This window comes from Typha latifolia, chromosome 2 (assembly GCF_019914945.1).
Source record: "Typha latifolia isolate L0001 chromosome 2, TyphaL0001v2, whole genome shotgun sequence".
NCBI lineage: Eukaryota > Viridiplantae > Streptophyta > Magnoliopsida > Poales > Typhaceae > Typha > Typha latifolia.
The window spans coordinates 1,563,603-1,586,128 of NC_133087.1; the positions used below are offsets into that span (position 1 = coordinate 1,563,603).

Genomic DNA, 22,526 nt, shown 5'->3' on the forward strand with positions numbered 1-22,526 from the left:
ATTTGGAAACAAACCCCATCTGCAAGAATAGTAAGCCACAAAGTTTAAACTGGTTACATGGGTGTGTGGAGTATTTTTGTTCCATCCTAAAAGAACAAGTATAGAACTGGGAGAAGTCACGAGAAGTTTGTCAAATTGCATGCAGCCAAACATGGCAAAAGCCTGGCAATTTATGGCAGCAGAGAAGACCATCATATCTATTGCTCTCCTTTCTCCTGCAGCTTGCAAATCCCACCACAAAGAGATGAGAGATGAGATAGCTTTGGGAAAAAGGCAAAACTCGTATAAGCTCAGCAACCCACATTCCCCTACCCAAAGCTAAAAGAATAAGGTTTTTCCAACACATATAATAGGGAATGTTTCTGCCTCAAAAGGTCTCCTATGGTGATGTTACATCTCATTAGTTCTGTAACTTATGTACTAATTAATCATCATATGAACTTCTGAATTGTGGGATAAAAGTGATGGAAATGAAACAAGAAGAGCAGAAGCAAGATTTTTTTTCTTCTTTTCTTTCTGCTAATTAATTATAAGAATAAATGCATGCGATAGAATGAATGATAGTAAATAAGGTGTAAAAGTTGAAACTTACGTATATAGATGGAAGTATATATATAAGTGGAACACAAACCCTAACCCTAGGATCGAGGAGCACAAGGAGGAGAAGAAATAAATGAAGCTAGCACTGAGGTAAGCCCACAAGGGCTTAGATCTAGTACTAGAGACAAAGGTCAGGGGAGAGTATACGTACGAGTAAACTTGTAATGTTGTGATGATTTAGGAAAGGATAGCAAGCTACATGTGTGCATGCATGTGAATAAGATGGTACATAGTTTGGCATTAATATGGCATGGTGACAAGAGAACATTGAATGGGTTAGTGGACACGGACATGGCAAAAGCCTAAATCCAAATTAAGCCAAGCCATGAAGGAGATGGATGGAGATTGGAGATTGGAGAAAGGAGAAGGCTTTAATTGAGAAGTCACGAGAAGGTTTACAGTGGGCTTATTCTAGTCTTGTGACCGTTAACCCAGTACTATTTTATTGGCCAAGGAGCTGGAGGACGTTCAAAGTGTACTTCATATGGTCCCATCCCATATTATTATATATATCTATCTTTTAATTTTGTACCTAATTAATCAAGATCGTGTTGCTTAAAAAGTATAAATTAATTAATGCTTGGTGTCATGTAATTTCACCTATTACCCCTCCTAAAACCCTCAAATTGCCTGCCATGGGTGTCACGATTTGGCATGTTCGTGCTGAAGATAATTTAAAGGAAACGTACAAAATTATGTGCGATCGATGGAGAAATCCCCCGTGAAGGGAAATTGGAGTCTTTCACAACTCATATCATTCATAATATAAATCCTCACTAATTCTCTCTCTCTCTCTCTCTCTCTCTCTCTCTAAAAATAGAGAAATAAATAAATATATAAATGATCTCTCTCGTTCCTGAATATATCCCACATTCAAAGAACTGCTCCTTTGACACCTTTTCTGCTTCCGACGTTCGCCAATATCACGAGCAGATTCCTCTCTCTTTCTCTTCAATTATAACGTAAAATATATGACGAGATTAATAATTAGGTTGTTATATAGTGTGGCACCAATTATTGGATTTGTTGTTTTAACATATTATTGGATGGTTAGCTCGTGTTGGATCTATATATATATATAAAGGAATGTGTGGTGTTCCTAAAGTTGATGGGGACCCTTCGAGAGAGATAGTTAACTTGGTGAGATAGAGCCAAGTACTTAGCCAATTAACAAGCTTCTTAATACCATTTTGGGACGCATTCAAGTATACAGAGAATTTTTTTTACTACTGTTTTATGTAATCTTGTGACAAGCATGCATTATACCATAACAGAGGGATGAAAATATAGAGCTGCCCACCTCCGATCCACATTTTAATTAACTTGCATGTTTGATACCTTGGCAATTTGGAACTTAGTTTTAAGGGTAGTTTTGTAAAATTCCTGCCTCCAGATGTTCATCATGTTGTACACCAATCAGGAGATGATATAGATTTGAGGGCTTCCCAGTTCCCACTCATCTCTTAAGAAGCCTCCACTTCCAGCCCTTTAAGAGCTCTCAAGAGCTTCTTCAACTTGAGAAGAGAGAGAGATGGTGTCGAGGGAGCACAAGAGAGTTGGTCTACATGAGAAGCTGCAACTCCTTCGCTCGATTACTAATTCTCATGCAGTAATTTGCTTAAATTTATGTTACTATATCGTTTATTCTCCATCGCAGCGGAATCAGTCTCCTGTCATCTGACTCTATCTAGTTATTGGAGTGATCTCTAAATATTTCTCGCCATATGGTCTTCTTTCTTCTTCTTCTTCTTCTTCCTCCTGTTTACTTACTATGGTCTTTTCAATATATCTTACAATAAATACCTTTCACTCACATATACATATGTTATCTGAATTTTTGTTTTCCACTTCTGATCATTGCGATATATCGATTACTCCTCTTTACTATAGTCTCATGGTACATGAGTGTTAAATAGGTCCCAAGATTAATATTTATATCAATGTCCATTAAGATCATGATATTGAGCCCATGCTGTTTATGATATTTTGTATTACAAATCTGATTCTTCTCTTCATTTTTTTGGCAGCTAAATGACACATCAATCATCATAGATGCATCAAAGTACATTGAAGAGTTGAAGCAGAAGGTTATAAGACTGAATCAAGAGATTGCATGCGCACAAAATATCGTCCTAGATAACCCCTTACCTATGGTATATACATATATATATATATACAGATCATTTTACTCTTATGGTCTTCAACTTCTTCTTCTTCTTCTTCTTTTCATCTTTTTTCTGCCATGTTCTCTTATATGTCCTTTCATCTAAACCCTATCAGGTCACTGTTGAAACCGTAGGAAGGGGATTCCTCATCAATGTTTTCTCAGATAGGAGCTATGCAGGATTGCTTGTCTCCATTCTTGAGGCTTTTGAAGAGCTGGGACTCACTTTACTGGAAGCTAGGGCTTCTTGCACTGACACATTTCGTCTCGAAGCAGTAGGAGGAGAAGTAAGAATTAACTCTCTTTTTTGTATCTTTTTTGTTTTGTTTTGTTACCAATTTAGAGAATAAGATACATATTGATCCACTTGGCTATATCTAAAAATTAATCTCTAAGAAAGTTTGTATATCATTACATGTGCATAGTGATATATTCTAACAATGTAACACTCCAATTGTTTTGATCTACTAATTTTAACATCATCAAAATTATGCTCTTTACTCAATTCTCAATCGATCGCATGCATGCCAGCAATTTAGATCCTTTTTTTTTTTTCTTGTTTCCTTTGTTAAGTTAGTTGCTTAACAAAGGAAACAATATATGTAGCCATAAGCGGTGCATTATATATTTACCAAAATCATGGGTCTAATGTTCCTATCTCTATTACGTCTAAAGATTGTATACAAAGTAGTATTATTCCTCTCTATTGATTTCGTGCACACAATTACCTGCTTGTTTTGTTGCAGGACCAAGCTGAAACAGTGAATGCACAAGTTGTGAAACAAGCAGTGCTGCAAGCGATCGAGAATTGCTCGGAAAATAGTGAGCAAGAGTGATACCAAAAACAAAACAAAAAAAAAAAAACTAGACTTAATTTTTCTCTAGTACGATAAAAGCGCAAGCTTTCCTAAATTCTCAGCATTTTGTTGTACTGCAAGAGCTCTTATGAATTGTATAATTATCAGAAGACTTCGGGGGGAAAAGAAATGAGAATTTGGATAGAGAAAAAAAAAATTATATCTATGTATATATATATATAATTCTTAAGCTCTTATGAAACTAAACCCTAGAGAGGTAGTCTTTTCTGATATCAAGTTTTACCGGTCTATTTTGGTAAATAATAACAAATAATAATAAGAGTCTGAAAAGTAAACCAATTAGAAAGTCCGAATCTCGAGGCAAGCAAATTAATTTTACGTCGCATGAAGGAGATTTTATGCGGCCATCCGCACCAAAATACTGAATTAACAACCGCCATTTCCATACTCCCGCGCGCCATCTCTTCTCCTTTCTCCTTTCTCCGCATAATATATAGCTTGCTCTCTTAAGGTAAATAACCCCGTCTTTCTCTTCCCCCCATCGCGAAGCCAAGAGAAAGCCAAATTTCTTCTAATGGAAACCTTACAGTCCGTGGGAACGAAAGGTGTCAAGAGGAAGCCCCTCTTCGATCTCACCAATGCTCCGCTACTCTCATCCACCTCCTTCGCTCCTTCTCTTCTTAAGCCCAAGTCCAGGCCAGAGCCGTCGGCGCTAAATTCGTCTATCTCTACCAGAATCGACGTGGTTTCGCCCAGATCGAGCTCCAGCATCGGATCCAGCAACCTCGGAAACCTTAGCGGCCGAGGAACCGGCAAATCCAGTGTCCGAGGCGATGAGATCCTCGTTGCTCATGGTATAATTCCTTATTCCTCACGATTGGTACTCAGAATAATCTACTGTATCGTTTGATCTCTGTTGATTCCAAGATTGTCGTGTTGTTGCTGTGGGTTGGACCGCTTTCGATTGGATCAATTGCAGCTTTGGCCCCGAAAAGATACTATTATTTTTGTTTCTTTTGTTTCCTTTCGTTTCCTCTCTCTCTCTCTCTCTCTCTCTCTCTCTCTCTGGATGTCTATCATTATCTGGTTCTCATTATGGTCATGGATGAAAGCTTACTAGCATGCCCACCGTTTGTTCTAATTTTGAGGGGAAGCCTCTAAATTTGCTAGTTCATTGGAGAAATCAAATGCCCGTGATGCTTATTCCTGTAGTTGCCAAAGGAGCTCGTAATTTTTTAGTTAATTTCATAATGGATTCTTTTGAAGTTGTGAAGTTAGGAGTTAGGCCCACTCTCTATGTTAGGTCATGAGAAGTCTGCAGCCTGGAACAAGTGCTTTGATACTGAAGTTTGTCATTGCTCCATCTATCGTAGTTTTTTTTTTATTTGGTACCTGTGATTTGTAATAATAAGAATTTTTATAGTTTGCCGTGTTACAAATATTCTCTTCTAAGATTCTACAGATGAATCTATCATAATAATTCCTTTCATAGTGCCTTTTTTTGTCATGGAAGTAATTTACTTTATACTCTGATTTTTTACTGTATGAACTGTTGTGCTTGAGCTTGATATTTATTTTCTCTGGAATTCACTATATCTGGGCATTCCAATATTAGAAATGCTATTAATTGTAATATAAATGATTATTCTACAGTTTGTAAGGTAGGAATTGCAGAGAGAAGAAAGAAAAAGAGTGAAGATGTTGAAGACTCAGTGGCATCTACTTGCAGGAAAATCAAAAGAATTGGGTAGGTAGGATTGCCACATATGAGTTGCCTTTTATGCTTTGTCCCACCTGTCTTATGTTTGATTCTCATTGTGATACAATAGTTGATTAATATTAACACATGCAAGAGTTAAAGGACTGCAAGTTGTCTGTTAAATATGTATACAAGATTATGTTTTCCCAGTAGGGCATTCAATGAGATTAGAATTGATTCTTTGCCATTGGTCTTGTTTGTTTATAATCAGGTAGAATGGTAACATCCAAAGTTTCAGACCCAGTAAATCAAACCAGTTAAGGAAAACTCTGAGAAGGAGAAAAGAAGATTAATTTTCCTACATGCTATATAAAAGTGAGGTGTAGAGTTTCTGTGGACACGACAATCCAATCTTCTTCTAACCAGTGCATTCTTTATGGTCTAAAACCGTATGTTTAATTGCATTGGTCTACAGTAAGACATTCAAGTTGGTGGCAAGTCCAAACTCAATAATATTGTTGGTTTTAAAAAAGATATATAGTATTTTGGCAATTAGTGCACCTGACTGAGAAATTTGTGACCAGATCTCTCCTTTTGAATCTTTCTGTATTCACAGCTAAACCTCTTCTGAAATTTCTATTGGTTGTTGTTACTCTGGAAGGTCATTCTCTAGTCATTTTTTTCTCGATTTTCTCTTGCTTACTGTAACCATGTTTACTAGGTAACAAAGTTATAAGATCTGCTAGCAGAATATCTATGTATAGCATGTACTTCCATTTATATTTGTGCAATTATCACATTGTTATTACTTTTATGCAGTAATAACCAGAATGCAGAGCATGGAGATATTCTTCCTTGTGCATTTTCAGTATCTAGCCACAAGAATAAAAGGGTATGGCCTTCCTTATATAGGTTTATTTTGTCTTCAAGCACCGGTACTCTTTGAGAAGAACTGGCTATGCAATATAAAAACTTATTATATTTGCTTTATTCAAGCCCAAGAGCATATATGTCTATTTACATTTCTAATCATAGGACAGTTTGTTTATTAGTGCAATGGCCACCTTTTCATAATTATCTTTTTTTTTTGCCTTGCACTTGTGAATGATGTTTGCAAGTCCATTTTATAAAGCCTGCGTGGAATAAATTTGGAAGCTTCTTTGATTTTTTTTTGTTTTTTATTCCATGGCCTGCAGCTTGAATTGAATACATCCGAGTAGGAGTCACCATTTCAGTGTACAATAACTTATACTTATAGCCTGATATGCGTTAATCTGTCCTGATATATTTGAGCAGAAATTTTGAATTCCTAAACTAGCCAATAGGGCTGTCAAGCTCGACGAGCAACTCGGGCTCAACTCGGCTCGGCTCAATCAAAGGTGAGTCGAGTCCGAGCTGCTAAAATCAGCTCAAAACTAATATCGAGCCGAGCCTGAATTAGAGCCGGCTCGCTGAGACTTGGCTCAATAGGCTCATTAAGATGCCCCTCCTCCTCCTCCTCCTGCCTCTTTTTCTGCAGCAGCGGTGTCGTGGCTACCGCCTCCTCCAGCAGCGGCAAGTCGCCGCAGTGCTGCAGTAGACCAGTGGTGTCGCCTCTTCCTCCTCCTCCTTCTGCAGCAGCGGTGTCGTGGCTGCTGCCTCCTCCTTCGACAGCGGTGCCGTCGCCTCCTCCTTCGGCAGCGGCAAGCCACAGCGGTACCGCCACCTCCTCCTTCGGTAGCAGCAAGCCGCAGCGGTGCTGCCTCCTCCTTCGATAGCGGCAAGCCGTAGCGGTGTTGCTTCCTCCTTCGGCAGCGATGCCCCGCCTCCTCCTTCTCCTTCAGTAGCGGCAAGCCGCAGCGATGCTGCCACTTCCTCCTTCAGCACCGGCAAGTTGCCTCATGCCACCGCCTCATCCTTCGGCAACTGCAAGCCGCCGCAGTGCCCCGCCAGCCTTCCTCCTCCTCCTCCTCCTCCTTCTTCTTCTTTGGCTCTGCTTGGGCTCGATTTGGCTTAGTTCAGCTTGAATGAGGCTCAATGATAGGCCCATTTCAGGCTCGAGCTCGATCTGGCCTGAGCCCAATTCCAAGGCTCGAAATAAATTTCGAGCCGAGCTTGAGTTGGAGCTGGCTCCCTCAGGCGGCTCGTTTACACCCCTACTAGCCAACTTCTTCTTGCGTGCAATTCTATTGGTTTCTGTAGTGTATAATTATTTTTATTTTATTTTATTTTTAAAAAAAAAACCTCCCTGTTTCCATGACAGAAATTTGATCCGCTGCTATAATATACATGCTGATTGACATAACACTTGAGATGCCAATCTTTATAATTACTGCATCATTCTGCATATTTATTGTTTGGTTGTTTCTTACTCCTGTCACAAGGAATTTGAAATTTGTAAAATGGTTCTTTTTCTTCCTATCATTAAAATGCCCCTTCAATGTTCCATTATAATTTCTCTGGCTGTGTTTGTCCGTCCGACATCTATTTTATCTCCTGCTGATCTTTGCATCATAACAAAACTTGGCAGAAGCACTGCAACAAAAAAGCTTTGGAAGATGTTGAATCGATGCAGTCGCAGGATTTCATCAGAAGGCAGAGAGCCTATTTTGCAGAAATTGATGCATTTCAACTGCCTGAGGAAGTTGTCTCCGAGAGTGATCTAGAGTAACTAAAGGGTTATCTCGGTGATTCTTATTGAAGCCGTTGGTAGAATACGTGCAGATTCTAACCAAACTACCACTAGAAAACCAAACCGCAGATTTTGCCAACGAACGAGGTTGTAACATTTGCAAATTTGGACAGGATAAGTCTTGCATACAGGCTTTTTATCTTGATTGAGAAATGCACACGGTGCATGCATCAGTAAACAAGCTCCAGAATTATACCATATAATGTCTCAGAACAAACAAGCTATAGTCTTGCATATGGCTTTATGCTTTGATGTTTGTATTCATTGCAGCAGAATTAATTTGTCTTGTGTAAAAATCTTTAGCATGCACAAGTGAAGACAAGACAGGGACAGGAACCAGACTTCCAATCTGTAACAACTAACAAGACTCCACAAATTGCAACACAGACAAGAGCTTGGAAATTGAAACAACAGAGATCTCAAAGCAATTGGTAAAAACAGCACAGCGCGCATATAAGTTATCACAACTATACCAACACGATCATCCAGACACGGTTCCTAAATTCTAGTTCCAGGAGGACGAACATAAAACCCTAGCTGATCCAGACAGTAAGTACCCTTCAAATCGGAACATATCTCTTAACGACATGCTTCCCAGCAACAGCAATCCCAGCCGCCAATCCACCGATCGCCCCGGCCACCGCCGCCGACCTCGGCCCCGACGCCGCCTTGTACACCGCCCCGGTCCCGAGCCCCGCCACCACCGTGCTCATCACCCCCTCATCCCCCGTTGCTGCACTAATTCCGCTCTCCAACCCCGCAAAGATCAACCCGAGAACACCCATGGAATTCCCCATACGTCTCCCGACCTGGCCGGACGAGTTGAGCACTCGGTTGACTCGTAGCTTGACCGACTCCCCGGATTCCGCCGCGCGGATGCCAGCGAGGGATCCCTTCGCGGCCCCGGCCGTGGCGCCAGAGAGGTAGCCGATGCCAGCGTAGAAGCTGAGGTTGTGACCCCAGGAGCGGCGGTGCGAGGTGGACTCCTCCTGGAAGAGGAACTCCGGGGAGCTGGGAAGGTCGTAGATGAGCTGGTGGACGGGCATGGCGTGGGGGTTCTGGAAGGACTCGTAGGGGTTGTAGACGCGGTGGGTCCGGCGGTCCTCGCCGGAGTCCGGGTGGGTGGAGGATGAAGAGTGCGAGTAGAGATCAGCCATCGATGATTAAGGTATTGGAAGACAGGTTTTGAATTAGCGGGGAGAGGAAGCGATCGGGGTGGGGAAGATCAAAACTTGTGACTTGGGACTTTCGGAGAGAAGCAGCAGGGGAGGGGGTTTGAAGTTGGTCTGAAGAATTAGGGTTTTAGGGATCAAAAAGGGTTTTAGGTCTTAACAAGTGGTACCCGACTTTATTAGTCTTCGGCCTGGCAAGTGTTTTAGACTTTTAGGTCTTAAAAAGGATTTTATGTGCATTCTTTTTTTCATCCTGCCCGTGGACCCGTTTCCTACTTTGAAACTGGTAGATCATACGAGCCCAATTATACTTGGGCCCACGAACGCGAACCCTTCCCTCTGTCCTGCACTAGGGCTGTAAAGCTTGACGAGCAGCTCAGGCTTGGCTCGGGCTCAGCTCGGCTAACCTTGAATCCGGCTCGGACAGAGTTGAGCCAAGCCCGAGCTAATTAAATCCGGCTCGAAACATAGGCTCGGCTCGGCTCCAGAAGCTCAAAGTTATCTATATATATAATATCTTAATATATTAGTTTTCTCTCTATTGGACAGGACAGGCTAAGAGGACAAACCCTCTTAAATACCACACCTCCAAATGCCTAGCCCCTACTTGCCTAGCCTCCTAACTACATTCCATTACTCATCTTTCCCATCAATCAGCAATTCCAAATTTTTCATTTTTCAAACACCACTCATTTTTTTTTTACCAATATCCTTAATTTCCACCTTTCACTACCATACATTGGTCAAAACTCTAATGAACCCAAAAGAAAATAGGATAGACTTTCATACAAGAGACAAAACGCTAACCGTTTTAGAGATCAAACGGAAGCATCTAGGTTGTGGTGGCTGCCACCTGATTCTCCTGCTGCTGCTGATAGTTGAGCGACCACAGGAAGAGCATGATGCAGCTCTAGACGGTGGAACGCGTAATGAACCCAACCACAGCTCTACTATACATCAATTGCCCTCCACTTGTTCTCGGAGAGTGGACAATTCTTGGGGAGAAGCTTCGCGACCTCCGATGGGAGCACCACGATCTCCTTCGTCGCCGCCTCCGCTCTAACACCATCTTATCCTCATTCACCGTCAGGAAACCCAGCCTAGATTGAACGATCTTGGCCTTGTTTCCGACGTTGCCCTTTGGAGCACTGCCTCGACTCAATAGGCTTGGCTTGGCTCGGGCTCTGTTCAGCTCAACTTGAATAAGGCTTAACAATAGGCTCAATTTAAGCTCGAGCTCGGCTCGAATTAAGCTGAGTCAAGACTGAGCCTAAAATTTCAGCTCGAAATTAGTTCCGAGCCGAGCATGAGCTATCACCTGCTCACTTATACTTGACTCATTTACACCCCTATCCGACATCCATAATCCTGGAGGATGAAAACCCTTTTTATCACTCTTGCAAAATTAGTCTCTAAACATATCCAACTTAGAGAGAGACAAGATAAAAATAAATAAATGCACGTATATATCATCAAACAAGTGCCGATTGACACAGCGTGATGACTCGATCACCACCTCTCCTCTTCACATGGCATCGATGGAGACTCCTGTGAAACCAAATATAGCTCCACACTATCTCAAGTCTTTTGCAGTTCTAGGAAAGAGATATTGACGAATGATGAACAAGTGGAGTGGCAATGTAATGTGGAGATGCACCCCAATTGACCTGACCTGACCTGTACCTGTCCTGAGCAAACCACTTGAGCCACAGAATCCCCAGACTAATTACTACACCAGACCACACGTGAGCTGAATAAATATTTGTTATATAGTTAGTATATCTTTTATACAAAAAAAAATATATATATATATATCAATCATTTGGATGCATTATTCCAGAGCATGCACCTACTTCCATCTTTTGGCTATTCGTGACGTTTATTGCACATAGAAATATGCCCTAGTAGGGCGTGGCTCATTTTAGCCCAGAGAGCCACAGAGGCCAATATCTGAGTGCTTTAAAAGTACCATTAAAATGTGGGGACGATGATCCCCACTCTTAGCGTTACTTTTCCATTATATTATTTCAAGGTTTCCAATACCCCCCCTCCCCCTCCACCATCCTATATATATATATGATATATCCGATTAAGCATCTCGTGATCAACATGTTGATTTCTCTCCATTCAAATGCTCAGGATTAGCTACAAATTATACATCTTAATATTTATATTAATTAAACAAAGTAGTAATCAGACATATTAACATATGACGGCACACCACATCAGCATGGCTACTTAAAAAAAATGTAAGAGAAATTTTTTTTAAAAAAAAAGAAAAACTTTTATAGTCATTGTTGAATTTTTTTTTGTCACTACAGGAGCCCAACTTACGTAGTGCGGTTGGTGCTGGTGGGCACTCAGCAGAGAGGGCCAATCTCAGCCGCACGTTGAACATAACAAAGTAAACACCATGAGGAGATGGGTCAATCCGAGTCGTTGACTTTCCTATATAGAACGAAAACAAGATAACTTTTCGATCCACCTTTATATTGCCGTGATATCTTATCCTCCAAAGTAAAGGGAGAAGAAAGTTAGGCCCCTTAACCATCACACATAGTCATTTCAATTTATCCTTCTCGTAATCAAACCCACACATACATTTCAATCTTAACTAGGTATCCGTATACATATACATAGTGTGTGTGTGTGTGTGACTACTTTGTTAATAAATATATTGGCAAATGGAACAGAAGGTTTGATGAGTTAGTGATCAAAGCATCAACCTCTTTTTCTCCACTTAGCTTTGTGATCTTTTTTATTTCGAATCCCACGTGATGGGATATCGATCATGAACATGAAACAAGTACTCCTCCGTTTTCTTTTAGTCCATATTTTGATCGTTGATTTATTAGTTAAGAAGGTAGCTTAGAGGTTTTCGTTATCAGTGGGATCGCTTTATAGAAGAAAAATAATAGGATCTTAGGAGATTCCATCTGGATAACGTTCAATATATATTAATTATATTTATCACAATAATAGGATCTTACGAATCCATTTTGGTCAATAAATAATAAATACGACAAGGTAGAATAATATCGATTATCTAATGATCTCTGCCGTCTTCGTATCAACCTCACACTTCTCCATCACCGCATGATTGATATGATGTTCAACCAGTAACAAAAAAACAAGTAAATACTAATGGCGATATGTCAAAATAAATATTTATTATTATTAAATCTTTGTTGTAATGACTATTATTTTTATCTAATCTTAAGTCTAATAATATTTTCCCTGGCAAACTCAATCTTTCTCTTTTCAATTCACGCTCAAGCTCGGACTTGATCTGACTCAACTTGAACTCATCTCTTAATATATTTGAAATTAATTTTAAAACTAAGCTTAAGCAAGTATAGCCGACTCAGGCTCAAAATTATTTACATCACTGATTATTACTTTGCATCACCTTAAAAAGAAATTATATCCTTGACAATGACTTATTTCCATTATCGTAACCAATGCACATTAAAAATAGGTTTATGTATCTATATATATATATATTAATTATATATTGATTGATAAGTACGAACAAAAGAGTCTACGTAGTCAGTCCAACCGTCACTAAAGTTAGTGATATTTATATATATACATATACGCTTTTGTTCTTAAATTACATAGTTTTCCTAAGTTATGGATAAAATAAAGGGAGATATATTAAAAACACTCAAAATTTATTTTAATTATTATTTATCATTCGATTCTAATATTTGCTTTTTAATTTTTAAAACTATTATACACTAATAACAACTAACACAATTTACCTAAAATACCATTCAATTTACTTTAAAATACACTTTTTTATTTATTGTTTTCTTAATCTAAAAAACTTAGTTATGGTATTAATATTATTTACATCTATATTTATTTTAACTCATCTATATAGTAAATTTATTATTAAACAATTATTCACGAGATATTTTTGAGACATTTTAAGCAGAATACATATATCCAAATAATAAATATTCATATGGAATGATAATTAATGCAATGCACGGTGCTTTTGATATATATTTTTTCCTTACGAAAGAGTGTTAATAATCATAAATGCAAATGCACGGTGTTAGTGACATATATATTTTTTAAAAATAAAGTAATTAAATTGAATCTAGCATATACATATCAAATTAATGTATAGCTGCCTAGCTGGGTCTGCAGCTTATTTAAGTGATAGATTCCAAACGATAGTGGTAGGTAGCATTCATCTCCTTAGTCCTATTTTCTCATCAACAAGCTATAGAAATCGATTCCCACTTATTCCTCATCTAAAAAGCATCTCCTCTTTCAATTCTACATCTATGAGTCCCTAATCCGAGTATCTCATCCTCCTCCCATGGATAACAAGAGCTATACCAAAGATGGCTCGGTTGATCTTCAAGGACGCCCAGTTGTTGCCTCTAAAACAGGGAGATGGAAAGCTTGTGCCTTCTTAGTAGGTCAGTTTAATATAGTAACAATTACCTATAGAGATATATATATATATATGCTTGTTAGTAGATATTTTGCCAAAGGATATAAGATATATATATATATATATAAAGTTGAATTTCTTTTGTAGGGTATGAAGCTTTTGAGAGGATGGCTTTCTATGGCGTGGCCTCGAATCTAGTGGTTTACTTGACGACTAGATTGCACGAGGAAACGGTATCGTCGGTGAGGAATGTCAACAATTGGTCGGGCTCCGTTTGGATGACGCCAATCCTCGGGGCATACGTCGCTGATACTTATTTGGGCCGATTTTGGACCTTCACCATTTCATCTCTCATCTACGTCTTGGTAAATTAATTCATCTTCTGATAGCATGCGATAAGAAGATTAAGAATAGTACGTAAATTAATGAGAGGAGTAAACAGGGGATGATCCTGTTGACGGTAGCTGTATCGGTGAAGTCGTTGAGGCCAAGTAGCAGCAGCAAGGCGACGGCATGGCAGATCTCCTTCTTCTACGGGGCGCTGTACGTGATGGCGGTTGGTGCGGGTGGGACCAAACCAAACATATCGACATTTGGTGCGGACCAGTTCGATGATTTCGACCCCCACGAGCGAAAGCTAAAGACCTCCTTCTTCAACTGGTGGATGTTTAGCTCCTTCTCTGGGGCTCTCGTCGCCACTCTCGCCCTTGTTTACATCCAGGAGAATCTCGGCTGGGGCCTGGGCTACGCCATACCAACTGCTGGCCTTTTGTTCTCCCTCCTCATCTTCTACGTCGGCACGCCCAGGTACCGCCATAAGGTTCGGAAGACCAACAGCCCCGCCAAGGAGATGGCCAGGGTTCTCCTCGCCGCCTTCAACAATCGACGTCGTAACCTCCCCGCTGACCTCTACGAGCTCTCCCCGGAGAATTATTCTGTGACCGGGAAGCGGCGAGTGCATCATACTTTGGCTTTCAGGTACGTACGTACGTATGTGTGCCTAGCTATATATATAGCTGAAATTTTATTCTATGATTTATTTATAACAAATTAAATTAACCAAGTCAACCTTCTCGTTGGTAGGACTTTGCCTGCTTTCAGAATTAATGATTGCGTATCCATAAAGTAGTGTAGGATACTGTAGCTTAGTGGAATCTTTCTTTGACGCAAAACCCAGATGCCCATAACACTGAGATTCTATCGAGATGAGTAGAAGTTATATATATATATATATATGTGTGTGTGTGTGTGTGGACAGGCCCAAGATAATCTAGGAACTCTAATGCATACATATGGATCATTGACTAATAGTTGTATCGTTATAATTTAAGAGTGAAAATTTGAAATATGAAGACGTGAGTACTGGATGCAGTTTCCTGGATAAGGCAGCTATAAAGGAGGGCACGAACCCCTGCACCGTGACCCAGGTGGAAGAGACGAAGCTAGTGCTGGGCATGAGTCTAATCTGGGTGGCCACACTGGTCCCTAGCACCATTGGTGCTCAGGTGAACACTCTCTTCGTGAAGCAAGGCACCACCCTTGATCGAACCCTAGCCCATGGCTTCCAAATCCCTGCGGCCTCCCTCGGCAGCTTCATCACCATCTCCATGCTCCTCGCCGTCCCACTCTACGACCGTTACTTCGTCCCCTTCATGCAGCGCCGCACCGGCAACCCCAGAGGCATCACTCTCCTCCAACGTCTCGGCGTCGGCTTCGCCTTCCATATATTAGTCACAATGGTTGCCTCACTAGTAGAGCTTAAAAGGATGCATGTCATCAAGGACTTCAACGTCGGCAAGCCTACCGATATCGTGCCAATGAGTATCTTCTGGTTAATGCCACAGTACGTACTGCTAGGTATCGGCGATGTGTTTAATGCCATCGGATTGCTCGAGTTCTTCTACGATCAGTCTCCCGAGGGCATGCAGAGCTTAGGGACTACGTTTTTTACTAGTGGGATCGGTGTAGGTAACTTTCTCAATAGTCTACTAGTGACCCTGGTTGATACGTTGACCAGGAGGGGAGGAGGGAAGAGTTGGATAGGGAACAACTTGAATGACTCGCATTTGGACTACTACTATGGATTCCTGATGGCTATCTCAGCAATCAATCTGGCAATCTTTATATGGATTTCAAGCAGGTATAATTATAAGAAGGAGTCGTTGGAAGTGGTAGAAGGGAAGGTATGTGTTCAGATGGAAGCTAAGGTAGTGGATGCTCCCCAAGTATGACTCTATATTGAACTTTAATCGTGGTAAGATTTATGGGGTCATTGCCTTCCTGAATGTTATTTAACCTCCTCTCTTGTACTATGGGAGTGGTATATATGGTTAACTTTATCCCACATTAAATAGATCGAGAATAAGGCATATATACTATATATGAAAGGTTGGGATTTGTTGGTGAATATTAAAGCTATAATTATTAATTTAAGCTAAGGTAATTCCAATTTATATACCAAATAATTATCAAGTCTGTTGATTTGAAAAGTAGTCTTTTTTTCTTATTGTCGCATCCAAATATCTCTTAAATCTGAGAAATAATTAAGACTAATTAGGAGAAGCCGACAAGGAAATCTTCGTTTTTGTGGACTTGCGTGACCATGCTCAATTATTGGATTACAAGATCTTAGCTTTCAGAGTATTAAACTGATATCGAATAATAACTGCATCTTGTTGACCAGAAGAACGTCTGCTTCGCATGAAAGCAACATATAAACTTAGAGATCAAGGCAAGTGGTTAGAATTTGGATGGTCTTGGTACAAATTTTCAAACTACTTTTGATATCTATGGCCCACCAATTCTTACAACTTCTCCGTGGAAGACAGCTAAGATTGACAGGTAGAATCGATATAATCATACAATTTGGATCTCTGTTTTCTACTTTCCACCTACTCTGGTCTACATTTGCAAAAAGACATATGAACCAGGGCCATAGATTGTTACAAAGTGGCATTATTTTACATTTATCTTTGTCCAAGTCGAACACTATGGAAGAGTTTTACTACACAACAGCAGACACTTCAGTAGAAAGTTCTACTCCGTTACCATCTTAGTAAGATTAGTATTTGTGTGTAATATTCCAATTCGTGTACCTTTCAAATGCACAAACGTACATACATATATGTAAATTTATGAGCTCCAGCTCTAAAACAGAGAGCTACAGTCTACCTCCAAGAGCAAAAGAAGCCGACTTTTTTTGACTAAATGTTACTAAACGCGCTTCAACTACTACACTTTTCAATGTGAACGGTCCTTTTTTTTCCTTTGATTCTAATATAGCAGCCATAAATTTCATGAATTAGGTTCAAATCGAATCAAAATCCTATATATATATGTATATATATTCTCCTACTATAGGGTAACTTATATTCTCAAGTTATTCGCAATGGCTTATTTCTCTACTCTGTCCATTGCCGGTACTCTTGCCCTCGTGTTCCTCCTTTTCCTGGGGAACTCCTCTGCTCAGCTCTCCACTAGCTTCTACTCCTCTTCCTGCCCTAATCTCTTATCCACAGTGAAGCCTGTGATCCAATCTGCTATCTTGAGTGAGAGGAGGATGGGTGCCTCTATTCTTAGGCTCTTCTTCCATGATTGTTTTGTTAATGTACATTTCCCTATCTCATGTATTTTTTTATTTTAGAAAATTACTATACTACCCTTCTAAAATATATCCAAAAATACTTGAATATTTGTCTAACTTCTTCACACCCCTGCACATCTATAATCCACACATAGGGGTGCGATGGCTCGCTGTTGTTAGATGACACTGCCACCTTCACCGGCGAAAAGAATGCGAACCCGAACAAGAACTCGGCCCGAGGGTTCGACGTGATTGATAAGATAAAGACCGCCGTGGAGAAGGCTTGCCCCGGCGTGGTGTCCTGCGCCGATATTCTGGCGGTCGCCGCCCGGGATTCAGTGGTCATTGTAAGTATTTTTCAGGCCAAAAAATGTAGCTATTATTACGTATAACGAATGTTCAACTAGCACTATGTTACGTCACTTGCAAATATTGGAATAACTAATTTGGTTGTGTATCCATCATCCGTATATGTAGCTTGGTGGGCCTAGTTGGAATGTGAAGTTAGGGAGGAGGGATGCAAGAACCGCAAGCCAATCTGGAGCTAATAACAACATCCCCGTTCCAACCTCTAGCCTTAGCACTCTCATCTCCAAGTTCTCTGCACAGGGTCTCTCTGCCAACGAAATGGTTGCTTTAAGTGGTACGTCTCTCTCTCTCGTAAAACTTACACCAAAGACAATAGTATTACACTAGTACTTTGAAAAGAATAAGTTAATTAACCATGGTAACTTTATATATATATGTCAAACAGGAGCACATACAATAGGTCAAGCAAGGTGCACCAGCTTTAGATCACATATCTACAACGACTCGAACATCGACGGCGGCTTTGCGAAGACGAGGCAATCGAATTGCCCTAAAAATTCTGGCTCCGGCGACAACAACTTAGCCCCTTTGGATCTCCAGACTCCTACTACCTTCGACAACAACTACTACAAGAACTTGATCAACTCGAAGGGCTTGTTGCACTCGGACCAGCAACTGTTCAGCAATGGATCAACTAACTCGCTCGTTACGACTTATAGCACGAATCCGAGTCAGTTCAGCTCGGACTTCGCTGCAGCCATGATCAAGATGGGGAACATTAGCCCTCTCACAGGGTCTCAAGGAGAGATCAGGAAGAATTGCAGGAAGATTAATTAAGTTTAATACGATTACCAACAACTATTAGCTCTTCTACTTCTTCTATGCTGTTGTTTTTGTCGTTATGAGTGAAGCTGTGTGGTGTATTACCGATATTTATTTGTGCGAATAAATTTGCATGTTATATTGTCATCGGAAGTAATCATTTTTATTTTTTATTATCATAACGAGAAATTTATTTTAGGAATAATTTTTCATATATTTACTTATATTTTAAAATAAAAATATAATAATTATTTTTGATGTGATATAAATTAAAATAAAAAATAAAAATACTCCAAGAGTGGGTATTTTAAAATAGAGTCCAGAGAAGAATTATGTGGGTCTAAATTAAACTTCGAAGGGGACCAATTTTGTGTGAAGATTGGGCTCAGAAGTGTTGGGCTAAATGGAAATTAGTTTTCTTCCATAGAAGCCCAACCTCTGGCAGTATAGTTATAGAAGTGAAAACAAAATCTAATATTAATTGTAAGGTTCTTATTGTTATTTTTACTTTCTTAACTCAACGCTTGGCTTTGAATTTAGACAAACAGATGATGAGATTCCGAGCAATTACCAAATACCATCACAACACATCCGTGTTAGCCACTTAAACGTAAGTAATAAATATAATTGCAAATAAATTGAGGTTTGGAATTGAACATCGAAAGTCAATTTTTTCTAATACCGGAAGGCACGCAAGTCTACAAATCAATCATACAAGTGTTCTTCTTAAGGGAATTTTTCAATTTATAATATAAGAATTTAGTATACATTGGATATGTAGATTGTATAAACTTTATTATAATAAATATATATATATATATATATACACTTAATTTTATATACTAAAATTTAAAATCCAAATATAATTAATTGCAAAAGCCACCTTTTTCGTGATCCATGGGATTGGATTACTGGATCAAAATCAAATCAAAATCGATCTTATTAAAATATCAACTTAAAAAGAGAAATGTTATTAAGTGCAAATGATATATTTCAACCAAAATATGGAACATTTTCATTAGTGATGGAGCTATAGTCGGTGGAGGTCGAGGCGGCGGTGTACATGGAAGAAGACGAGGAAGCAGGAGCGGCGGGAGGAGGAGGCCTAGTGGTGACGGGCGGCGGCGCAGCCACCGATACCTCTCCGGTGGAGGCGAGCAGCGGCGTAGCATGCGTCGTAGGGTGGACGGTTGCGGTGGTCGGGCTATGGCTATGGCTATACTTGTACTTCAAAATCTCGGTCCTGACCGCCATAAGCTCCGTCTCCAAGGCCTGCACTTGCTGCTGCAATGCCAAGATGGCTCCCATGCATCCATAGACAGGATCCCTCATCCTCACATTTGCTTCGTAGACGAGACTATTCGCCGCATCGGCTCGCTGGGCCTCTGGGACCTCCTAAACGCGCGTACAAATTGTATATGGATATATGAATATATATATGTAATGTATGCATGGTATGGAGAATTGGTTGAGAGGAGATGAAATCATCACCATTAACATCTTTGAGACGTTGCTCGCGCCGAAGACTTTGTGGACGGAGGCGAACTTTTGAGGCTCATGAGGGGAGAAATAAGGGGAGAAAGGGCATTCCTGAGCGCAGCGCCGCCGTAGGAGCTTACAGGCGGCGCAAGGAGTGATGGTATTCAAAGCCCCCACCGGGCCTACCAATTGCCGTCGCGCCATTCGATCAGGAACATCGGCGTGCGTCTCTCTTGCCTATCTCGTCATGCCTCTCCCTCTTCTCTGTGCACAAAGAAATTACTCATTCAGAGATATGGTGTTGGTGAATATTTTGAACTAGCAAGAAAAGCATTAGATGAGGTGATTGCTAACAAGAAGGAATTAGATGTGTAAACATAGATAGACTCTACAATATTTAGTTATTAAATGTTGGTGTTTTTGTAGTTTCTAAAGATCTATAACCTTTTGTTGGCTTCTTACCTTGCTCTGGACATTCAGACATGCTCCCTGGAAAAAGAAGAGATTATCGGAAAAAAAAGTGCTTAAAAAATAAGGGGTTTTGGAGACAGTAGGGTTCAGATTACACCGTGAACGAACTCAAACCTAGAAGGAAGGGGATATGAATTCTCTGTAGAAGATAAAACGTACGAGAGAGAGAGAGAGAGAGAGAGAGAGAGAGACTTTGTTGTGCCGAGAATGGGAAGCTCGTTGCAGATGCTTGCTCGCGTGGAAGCCCTTTAGGTGTTGACTTTTGTAAGAGATCAAAGCAATAGTTTGACTCGTCAAAATCTCAGATATGAAGTCCTCAAATGTGGCGTTGGATCCACCCTTGTGTAGCTGTCTCCATTTTCTGAATAAACTCTTTCAAAAGTCCAAAAGAAGTTAACTCTTCATTGTCAAAAGACTAATAACTTCTTCAAATAATACTTAGCGAATACTACATCCACTAACATTATAATTAGGTAAAACAAAATATGCTAATTGGATTTCTTTCTAGAATACCAACCGATCAGTATCAATTAATATACTCATCAAAAACACTAGAACACATCCAAGTGCTCCATTATGGACATTAAATTTTTCAGCCCTAATTAGCTAATTGAATTCTTCTTCATCTTCTTCTTCTTGTTGTTCTTCTTCTTCTTCTTTAGTGAGACAAGCAATGAACTATATATGGCTCTGAATTGGAGACATTGGTGTTCAAAACCATTAAAACCACTCCATCTCTATTTAAAAATGTCTCGCCCAAAATAGGGCACATTTATACATACACTAATAAGTTCTCCAGAATTTTCTTTCCTCCTTTCTCTCATTCAAAGGTGGTTGAGAAATAAAAAAATAAAAAAATAATGCTTGTTAATTTGGAGAAGGTGATGGTTTGCTTTGAATAAAACCAATTAATAAGTACACAAACGCGTACCTTGTAAGTAAATGGCACGTCTATTCTTGTTTGACCCGTATTTGGTGCCTACGAAGCCGTTACCTTGCCTTCCTCGCCACTTTAAACTTCGAAGCTCACCTCGTTTCCTGCACCTAGACCGAAACCATGGCGTTATTTGGGTTCGGATCGGATTCCTAAAGATCCAAACCCTTTACCAATAGCTATCGGGTAGTAAATGTACTTCCAAGTTCCAACCCAATATATTGATAGCACGTACGAGCAATGAGGTCCAAATCTAGCCCTAGCCAATCCAAATGGATCCGATCGATTTCAAACCTCACATGATATGATCTAATCGAGAGTTTAGATAGTTCTTTTGGGCTTCGGCTCAATTAAGGTCCATATAGCCCTTTCGTCTTTTGAGTTTGCTAATCTCTACTAGCTCTAATTATCATTGGTTTGCACCTTCATTGGACCCACCAACTGAATTAATAATGTCTAACCTGCATCTAATTTATTATCATGTCATCTGGAAATAAACATATCACGTTACTTGACGTTAACGCAAACCACCTTTAAAAGATTAATGTACACGAGCATTTGTTTGTTTGGACATATATAATTGCTTACCTGCTAAAGAAAAGAAAAGGAAGAAGAAAAGGTTATTATTGTATAACTAACGATAATAAGAGATCAAAAGACAGAGAGAAAACAAAATATAATAATACCTTAAAGATGCTTCTTTGATATAAGCCTTTGAGAGATTCCTCTTGTGGGCCAATACATAAAAGTGAAGGATAATTCTCCAAAAAGTTGAAATAATCAACTTGTTTACTACAAAAGGATAAACTAAGCCATAGTTGTTTACTACAAAAGGATTAATCAACTTGTCCCATCCACTAAAAAGTTTATCCTTTTGATTGAGCCACAAATGAATATCATATAAATTACGTAGCGTACGTTTAGTTGAAATAACTTCTTCTTCTTCTTCTTCTTTTTTATTATTGTCTACATCGTTAACAAGTGGAAGTATACATCATCAACTGTACGAATCCTATGAAATTATATCACATCTATATTGGTGCTTTGTTCAAGCAAGTCCTTGTTTTTATTTGTGTGTGTGGCCAACCAAGTCTTAGTTAGTTAGAGTTTGATGTGGGCTTAGTACCTGACTAATCTGAGTACTCTAATATCCAATATTGTATCCTCTTCTAAATTGTAATGCCACATATTAATTAAATTAGGCTCGGATTGTATCCAAATTAGAGTATAACTCGAGCGTTTGTAGAGGCACTAGCTAGACAAAAAAATTTAAATAGAGCCCTTCCTAAAATAAGTAATGCTAAATTGTAAAAGTTATAATACACATTAAATTTATCGATCTAGTTATATTCAAATTAATGTATATGCGTACCAAGAATACAAGATTTTTTTA

General features: G+C 39.6%; 6 protein-coding genes across 9 annotated transcripts; 4 read left to right on the forward strand and 2 right to left on the reverse strand.

Moving 5' to 3' along the window:
• The first annotated feature begins 2,069 nt into the window (after positions 1 to 2,069).
• Positions 2,070 to 3,778, forward strand: LOC140782350 (transcription factor bHLH61-like). The gene is made up of 4 exons (XM_073128872.1): positions 2,070 to 2,209; positions 2,628 to 2,753; positions 2,881 to 3,051; positions 3,511 to 3,778. Exons 1-4 carry the CDS (start codon positions 2,132 to 2,134, stop codon positions 3,598 to 3,600), a joined length of 465 nt encoding a protein of 154 aa, XP_072984973.1. The 5' UTR covers positions 2,070 to 2,131; the 3' UTR covers positions 3,601 to 3,778.
• Positions 3,779 to 4,060: 282 nt separating this feature from the next.
• LOC140782952 (uncharacterized) lies at positions 4,061 to 8,248 on the forward strand. Of its 3 annotated transcripts, none has more exons than XR_012107972.1 (4): positions 4,061 to 4,436; positions 5,236 to 5,329; positions 6,101 to 6,660; positions 6,801 to 7,589. XR_012107972.1 is itself a non-coding variant. In XM_073129864.1 (4 exons), the coding sequence occupies exons 1-4, from the start codon at positions 4,157 to 4,159 to the stop codon at positions 7,929 to 7,931; spliced, it is 588 nt and encodes a 195-aa protein (XP_072985965.1). In that variant the 5' UTR covers positions 4,064 to 4,156; the 3' UTR covers positions 7,932 to 8,248. The 3 variants fall into 3 exon arrangements, 2 of the variants coding, with proteins under 2 accessions (XP_072985966.1, XP_072985965.1); XM_073129864.1 differs by lacking the exon at positions 6,801 to 7,589 and adding an exon at positions 7,791 to 8,248 and having other exon boundaries at positions 4,064 to 4,436; positions 6,101 to 6,173; XM_073129865.1 differs by lacking the exons at positions 5,236 to 5,329; positions 6,801 to 7,589 and adding an exon at positions 7,791 to 8,248 and having other exon boundaries at positions 4,062 to 4,436; positions 6,101 to 6,173.
• Positions 8,249 to 8,278: 30 nt separating this feature from the next.
• LOC140782951 (mitochondrial import inner membrane translocase subunit TIM23-2-like) lies at positions 8,279 to 9,109 on the reverse strand. Its single transcript, XM_073129863.1, has one exon. It carries the CDS (start codon positions 9,107 to 9,109, stop codon positions 8,513 to 8,515), a length of 597 nt encoding a protein of 198 aa, XP_072985964.1. The 3' UTR covers positions 8,279 to 8,512.
• Positions 9,110 to 13,272: 4,163 nt separating this feature from the next.
• Positions 13,273 to 15,922, forward strand: LOC140782856 (protein NRT1/ PTR FAMILY 5.1). The gene is made up of 4 exons (XM_073129686.1): positions 13,273 to 13,560; positions 13,683 to 13,900; positions 13,978 to 14,513; positions 14,908 to 15,922. The coding sequence occupies exons 1-4, from the start codon at positions 13,458 to 13,460 to the stop codon at positions 15,764 to 15,766; spliced, it is 1,716 nt and encodes a 571-aa protein (XP_072985787.1). The 5' UTR covers positions 13,273 to 13,457; the 3' UTR covers positions 15,767 to 15,922.
• A 906-nt stretch (positions 15,923 to 16,828) lies between these two features.
• LOC140780980 (peroxidase P7-like) lies at positions 16,829 to 18,396 on the forward strand. Its single transcript, XM_073126720.1, has 4 exons — positions 16,829 to 17,142; positions 17,274 to 17,465; positions 17,596 to 17,761; positions 17,873 to 18,396. Exons 1-4 carry the CDS (start codon positions 16,924 to 16,926, stop codon positions 18,262 to 18,264), a joined length of 969 nt encoding a protein of 322 aa, XP_072982821.1. The 5' UTR covers positions 16,829 to 16,923; the 3' UTR covers positions 18,265 to 18,396.
• A 764-nt stretch (positions 18,397 to 19,160) lies between these two features.
• On the reverse strand, positions 19,161 to 20,531 carry LOC140782260 (LOB domain-containing protein 15). 2 transcript variants are annotated; one of them, XM_073128742.1, is made up of 3 exons: positions 20,392 to 20,531; positions 19,741 to 19,992; positions 19,161 to 19,644 (listed from the first exon to the last, which is right to left on the reverse strand). In XM_073128742.1, the coding sequence occupies exons 2-3, from the start codon at positions 19,930 to 19,932 to the stop codon at positions 19,243 to 19,245; spliced, it is 594 nt and encodes a 197-aa protein (XP_072984843.1). In that variant the 5' UTR covers positions 19,933 to 19,992; positions 20,392 to 20,531; the 3' UTR covers positions 19,161 to 19,242. The 2 variants fall into 2 exon arrangements, with proteins under 2 accessions (XP_072984843.1, XP_072984841.1); XM_073128740.1 differs by having other exon boundaries at positions 20,191 to 20,420.
• Positions 20,532 to 22,526: the final 1,995 nt, after the last annotated feature.

Bases quoted from the DNA above. Each gene is read 5' to 3' on its own strand.
- LOC140782350 (XM_073128872.1), top strand. From the start codon at position 2,132: ATGGTGTCGAGGGAGCACAAGAGAGTTGGTCTACATGAGAAGCTGCAA. The intron at 2,210-2,627 runs GTAATTTGCTTA...TTTTTTTGGCAG, and splicing joins CGATTACTAATTCTCATGCA to CTAAATGACACATCAATCAT. The intron at 2,754-2,880 runs GTATATACATAT...AAACCCTATCAG, and splicing joins TAGATAACCCCTTACCTATG to GTCACTGTTGAAACCGTAGG.
- LOC140782952 (XM_073129864.1), top strand. From the start codon at position 4,157: ATGGAAACCTTACAGTCCGTGGGAACGAAAGGTGTCAAGAGGAAGCCC. The intron at 5,330-6,100 runs GTAGGTAGGATT...ACTTTTATGCAG, and splicing joins AGGAAAATCAAAAGAATTGG to TAATAACCAGAATGCAGAGC. The intron at 6,174-7,790 runs GTATGGCCTTCC...AAAACTTGGCAG, and splicing joins CTAGCCACAAGAATAAAAGG to AAGCACTGCAACAAAAAAGC.
- LOC140782951 (XM_073129863.1), bottom strand. From the start codon at position 9,109: ATGGCTGATCTCTACTCGCACTCTTCATCCTCCACCCACCCGGACTCC.
- LOC140782856 (XM_073129686.1), top strand. From the start codon at position 13,458: ATGGATAACAAGAGCTATACCAAAGATGGCTCGGTTGATCTTCAAGGA. The intron at 13,561-13,682 runs GTCAGTTTAATA...TTTCTTTTGTAG, and splicing joins AGCTTGTGCCTTCTTAGTAG to GGTATGAAGCTTTTGAGAGG. The intron at 13,901-13,977 runs GTAAATTAATTC...AGGAGTAAACAG, and splicing joins CATCTCTCATCTACGTCTTG to GGGATGATCCTGTTGACGGT.
- LOC140780980 (XM_073126720.1), top strand. From the start codon at position 16,924: ATGGCTTATTTCTCTACTCTGTCCATTGCCGGTACTCTTGCCCTCGTG. The intron at 17,466-17,595 runs GTAAGTATTTTT...CCGTATATGTAG, and splicing joins CCCGGGATTCAGTGGTCATT to CTTGGTGGGCCTAGTTGGAA. The intron at 17,762-17,872 runs GTACGTCTCTCT...TATGTCAAACAG, and splicing joins CGAAATGGTTGCTTTAAGTG to GAGCACATACAATAGGTCAA.
- LOC140782260 (XM_073128742.1), bottom strand. From the start codon at position 19,932: ATGGCGCGACGGCAATTGGTAGGCCCGGTGGGGGCTTTGAATACCATC. The intron at 19,645-19,740 runs GTGATGATTTCA...ACGCGCGTTTAG, and splicing joins ACGTCTCAAAGATGTTAATG to GAGGTCCCAGAGGCCCAGCG.